The 6131-nt window shown below is 28.0% G+C and overlaps 1 protein-coding gene across 1 annotated transcript; it reads right to left on the reverse strand.

Moving 5' to 3' along the window:
- Nucleotides 1-292: 292 nt before the first annotated feature.
- LOC127117570 (WEB family protein At5g55860) lies at nt 293-3335 on the reverse strand. Its single transcript, XM_051047632.1, has 3 exons — nt 3228-3335; nt 2541-2780; nt 293-2211 (listed from the first exon to the last, which is right to left on the reverse strand). Exons 1-3 carry the CDS (start codon nt 3330-3332, stop codon nt 433-435), a joined length of 2124 nt encoding a protein of 707 aa, XP_050903589.1. The 5' UTR covers nt 3333-3335; the 3' UTR covers nt 293-432.
- Nucleotides 3336-6131: the final 2796 nt, after the last annotated feature.

Here is a 6131-nt window from a genome sequence, read left to right on the forward strand (position 1 = left end):
ACCAACCAAGAGATTGTTACCGAAAATCAAGGTAGAACACTTAATATCACCGATTTTGAAACAATGTTGGATTTTCACACACTTTTAAGTATATAGAGAAATGCATGGGATTTCCATTACTTTTTGGCAGGATCATCCAATCAGATTTCTCACATCTTTTATGACTCTCTTTTTTTATCAGGAATTTAGAGGTATAGCATCAAAAAATTTAGAAGAATGATACATTAGATTAGAGCAAAATAACATACATAATATAAATGGAACAATCTTCCAAATGCTTATTATCATAATAATGCTTATAGCAAAAAGCTCATCAAGCTACAAAACATGAAACCTCAATATCAGCACAAAATAACATGATACAATAATCTACTGCAACATACACCCTGAATATGTAACCAAACTATTGACATTTCAAAACTAGAACAAATTTCACAAAGGACTCTCACCTGGAAGGTAAGAAGGAACTCCTCTTTCAAACTTCATGCTTTTCTTCCTGCTAAAGATTCTACTAAAACTAGGCAATAGAGTTTTCTTTGAAAATGAACCCTTCCCTTTTTCCAACTTCCTTACCTCCATACTTCTTGGAGTTGAATTCTGCTTTTGAAACCTGCTTCTCCGACGAGACGAGATTGGTGTTACAGCCAATATTCGAGCCGCGGTTTCTGCTGCTTTCTCATGATCTCTCTCGCGCCACCTTTTAAGCTCAGTCTCCACAGCATTCTTTGCTGCTTCAGCCATCTCGGTCTTTCTCAACACCTCGTGTGTCATTTTCTTTATATTCTCAATCTCTTTCTGAGTTTCCTCTAACTTTTTGAGAGCCTCGATCTCACTAGCCTTTGCAGCTTCGATGAGCGCTGTCGCAGAAGCCTCTTTGCTGCTCGCTAGTTTATCAAACTCCTCAACCATGCGGTGTAAGGAATCGAATTCCTCCCTTGAGATTGTAATTCTAGCACCAGATTCAGACACTGAGTTGCGAGCAGCATTAGCCTTCTCAGATAAGTCTTTAATCTGATCAAGAATACTCGCCTCTGCTGCTTTCGCCGCTTCTACTTCTTCTAATGCTACTTTGAGCTTCTTTTCTGCTTCTTCAAGCGAACGTTTGGTGAGTTCAGCTTCTACCTTCAATTCGAGTGCATAGAGCTTCATATCTTCTGCTTCTCGCCGTGCCTTATCAGTTTCATCAGACAACTGATTCAACATCGAGATCATTTTCTCAGATGAAAGTCTAACTTCAGATTCTTCAGCCAGGTAGATATCAAGCTCAAACTGTCGTTTCTCGAGCTCATCGCGCAGATTCCTAAGAATGGATCCAGTTTTGCATTCTTTCTCCTTCAATTCTGAGTGCTCTCTTTTTACATACTCCAAATCCAACCTAAGAGCTTCCACCAAGCATCTAAGAGACTCTTCTTCTTCGGATAATTTCTGCAGCGATTCCTTAGCACCATTAAGCACCAAGGTGAGAGTTTTCACTGATTCGAAATCTGAAGTCTTTTTATTTTCAATCTCCTTTTGAAGAGCTGATATCTCACTAATTTTATCAGTAAGCTTCACTTCAAGATTTTTCGTGAGTTTCGAACTAAAATCCATGTTTAAAGCAAGCAAGTTCTTTTCGTATTCTTCAAGGCCGGGTTCATACGACTGGTTCAGAACATTTTTCTCAACTAATATCTCTTTTTTCTGTTGATCAACTTCAACAGATTCAACCTTCATTTGTCGAATTGATTCTTGTACAGCTAAAATTTCATTGAAAAGCTCATGCGCCCGTTCTTCATTCGTCTCTATCGCATCTCTAGCTTCTTCAGCTTGCTTGAAAGCAGAAACTCTTGCTTCCACCGATTCCAAACACTCCTGACGAATTTTCCTCAGTTCCTGCTTCGCATCATCAAGTTCTATAATAATAGATTTATACCTCTGACCCACAGCTTCCAACACTTCTTTCGAAGTACCATTGATAACATTAAGATTACCACTTTTTTCTTCTTTAAGCTGCTTCACTTGACTCTTTGCAGCTTCTGTCGCCTGAATCGCTAATTCACGAGATTCACTGAGAACTTTAAGTTTTTGTTTCAGATCCATAACAGTTGTTTTGGCCTTTTCAAGCTCCACTAGAACTTCAGCCTTGGTAGCTTCCGCGTTTTTCAGTTGCGTCTTTAATCTGTTCAGCTCTTTCTGTGCTAAGTGAAGTTTTGTCTCCTTCGCCCAAACACTCTAATGAAATAATAAACACTTGTAAGTTGTAAGATGCAGTATCGAGCACCATAACCGAATTTGAACTAATCACTATTGTTCTGTGATTCGCAATCTACAATAAAATGTTGTCAAATAATAGCGCGCTATAAGGACTAATCCGCAATTGACAACACTGATCACAGATTCACACATACTTTGAAAATGATCGAATTGTCGAAATTCAATGAACTAATAAAAGCATATGTCATTAAATTCAATGAACTTCTAAGATCACTACATTATTATCATTATCATACATACTTATAAACATACAAACTTGAGGTGTAAAAAACAAAAACCAGAATTACCTCAACAACAGAATAAGATTTAGATTTAGACTTCTTAATGATAGGATTTTCACCAGAGAAAGCACCTTCATCAAATAGATAAACAGCATCTTTAACAGATTGAATCGGTGGATTAGTATCAACCTCTCCAACAACTGGTTTTGTTGAATTATGAGACTCAGTAACACTTTTCCTTATTCTAGCTACCATTGTAGCTTTCTTAATATATAAAGTAAATATCCTTTGAAGTTTCAAACCAACCTGCCAAATTACAAATGTCACAATCAAGAGACTTAACAAAAAATACATCATCTTCATCATAATCATCATCATCATCTAACTCAAAATTATCACACATTTCAGATATTCATTTCAAATAAACATAAAAACAAACACCATGTAGACTATTTATACAATAACAACAACTATGAGGTTGAAAAGCATTGGTAATTACAGTGATTCTCGAAATTTGAGAAAAACTTCAAAAACCCAAAAGTCTAATCATAATAATGTACCAGAAAGATTCAACCTTTGAATGAATTTGCAATGAAAACAATGAAAAAATACCAAAAAAAAAGAATAAACAATGATCTTTAAATTTAAAAAGCTTGGAATTGGTGAATTTTTGTTGAAAATTTTCAGGAGTTAAGAGAATTTATGACATTAAAAACAGGAATTAAACAGTGGTTAAGAATCTTGATTTCTTACACTGAAAATGAAAATATGAAAGATTGGTTGGATGAGAAATGTTGCATAAGCAAGCAAAGTGAGACAGTTTGAAGAGTGTAAGGTAAAAAGGCTGTATTCATGCATAATCAATCCTAAGATTTCAATCAATTATTATTTATTTGAATTTAGTTTCTATAATAATGTCAATTAATATTAATAAAAATAGTCAAACTATATGAAATATTTGAATTTTATTATAATCGCTTAAAAACTAATATTCTTGAAAAAAAGGGTTTAAATTGACTGTACATGAAATATAAACTTAAGAAATATTATATATTATGTACAAGTACAATGGACTCGGGTGATTTGAAATTCACTTGGTATATAACTAAAATATGACCTTCTTAAGAAAAAGTAAAGTATGGTCAACAATTTGTTTTTTACTAATTTTTTAATACTAAATTTATTACTATAAATATTTTATAAAAATAATTTTTGATGCTTCTATTTGTTTTTAATTATAATACTCTATTTAATAAATTCGACTAATTGATATTGATAAAAAAAATTAGAGTAATTAAGATATTTTTTTAACTTGGTCAAGTGATATGTGTTAATCAAGTAAAATAAGTGTAACAAAGTTAAATTTATGTCGGTCGTAATTATTTATATTTATGTATTAATTTAAATAAATTATTTATACTTTAAATCAACAATTTAAAAAATAATAATAATATTGTTTGTTCGAAATAAAAGTTAAATGTCATAATATATATATATATATATATATATATATATATATATATATATATATATATATATATATATATATATATATATTTATTTTGTAGTCATAAAAATAATAGTGTTTGATACTAATATTTGTTTTAAAATATAATATTCTATTTGATAAATTTGACTATTGATGTTGGTAAAAAAAAAAGAGTAACTAAGATATTCCTCCAACTCAAAATTAAGTCAATTTAACATATGAATCACGAAATGGATATATTTTTGTCCAAAATAAAAAGTTATTTTTTTTTATATAACAAAAAGAGATAATAATAATAATAATAAATATAATAATAATAATAAATAGTTAAAATATATATTTATGTTAATTGAGTTAAATGAATGCAAGATGCTAGTTTAAAGTGCAATACTTAATATTAGCATTTATTTATATTTATATATTAATATAATTAAATTGTTAATATTTATAATAACTTTTATAATTAAAATAAAAATAAAGATTAATTGGTATGCACTATTAGTGTAAAAAAATTTACACTATCAATGCATCACAATCATCGTTTCTATTACTTTTCAAGTGGTTAAAATAAAAATCAAATATTTTAAATAAATCAATGGTTGTGATTAACTGACAGTGTAAAAAATTTTTACACTGTCAGTGTATATCAATTTTATATATATATATATAAACACTTTTATTATTTGAAATCAAATGAGCCAATTTATTAAAATTTTAGGAAAAAATTATTCTAATTTAATTAAGAATTTAACATAAACTAACTATTATTTTAGGCATTGTTTTAAAACTAAGTGAATCTGGTCCAATCAATTTTGCAAAAATTTTAATGGGTCAAAACCAATGTAAAATTAGAAAAATCAGATTGAATCGTTCAAAATCTTTCAAAGAAAATAATTATAGTCGTTTGTAAAACTGTCTGATTAAAAAGAATATATAAAATTGACCTTTTTATATATATTTTTTAAAATTTAATATGTCAATATCAAAACTTAAAACATTCTCATAAAAAAAAACTTTATTTTTTTACAACCACGTAAGCTTCTAAGTTCTATTATTCTATTCTAATTTTTTTTCTTTTAACCATGCTATATTATCATCATATTGTTAATTTCAAACAGAGTCACGCCGTCCAACATTGTCCAACTCAATATTAGTTGTCTTTCAACTCCATTCGGTTATTATTATTCAATTAAATATATTGGCTTTTTTATATTTAGTAATTCAATCCTATTTAATTTATGTATTTTGAATTATTTGAATTTTATTTTAAGTATTATGTTCTATTATATTAATTTTGGTTTGAATTGGTAACTTATTTTATTCTAACTCTTTAATTTGTTCAAATTATTTGTAAATAAAAGTTAAAATTAATTGTGCAATTATGTTGTGCTGTTATGTGTATCCTTAATTTTGTTGTATTATCTTTTTAATGGATTTTTGAAATATTTATTTTATTAAATTATGAACTTGTAGGCCATATTTATGAATTTTAGTTTTATATTATTAATTTATTTAATAAACGAAATGGTTATAGGTTTTATCGGCCGATCTAATTGAACTTTGAATTGGAAATTTCACCAATTCGACCTTGGATCTAAATTTTAAAACATTGGATTAGGGTTAAATCGGTGTAAACGATTGGTTTAGAGTTTAATCTCTAACGCCATTTATTTACATTTATGTATTAATATAAACAAGTTGTTGATATTTATAACTCAACAATTTTAAAACAACATAAACTAACTACAACAGATTTCTTTGTTATAGATTTAAAAGAGAAAATGTTTAACTTTATATTTTAAATTTTCTCAAAAATAGAAAACTTATTTCAAACTAATTTGTTAAAAACTAAAAAAAAAAAGGTAACTTTAATATTCAATAATTTAAATATTGAATTTTTTAAATGTTAACATAATAAAAATCACTTTAATTTTGAAAGCAAAATATGTCTCAAATATGATATTTTGGGAGACTATTCAAAATAGGTATAAATTTTAATAATTTTTTAAAATTTTAATATAAAAATTAATCTTAGCAAAAAGATGAATACATATAATCATTTTTGAGAAACTATTTTAACCAATTTTTTATTTAAAAAATCACTTATTAGGCTATGTTGGGTGATAAGGAGTTCTTATGTTTAACCTGATAAAAAATCATTGTTGCCT

Source organism: Lathyrus oleraceus, chromosome 2, assembly GCF_024323335.1.
Source record: "Lathyrus oleraceus cultivar Zhongwan6 chromosome 2, CAAS_Psat_ZW6_1.0, whole genome shotgun sequence".
NCBI lineage: Eukaryota > Viridiplantae > Streptophyta > Magnoliopsida > Fabales > Fabaceae > Lathyrus > Lathyrus oleraceus.

Coding starts and splice junctions, on each gene's coding strand:
- LOC127117570 (XM_051047632.1), bottom strand. CDS start 3,332: ATGCATGAATACAGCCTTTTTACCTTACACTCTTCAAACTGTCTCACT. Junction 2,781..3,227: donor TTCATATTTTCATTTTCAGT/GTAAGAAATCAA, acceptor GTAATTTGGCAG/GTTGGTTTGAAACTTCAAAG. Junction 2,212..2,540: donor AATCTTATTCTGTTGTTGAG/GTAATTCTGGTT, acceptor TTATTTCATTAG/AGTGTTTGGGCGAAGGAGAC.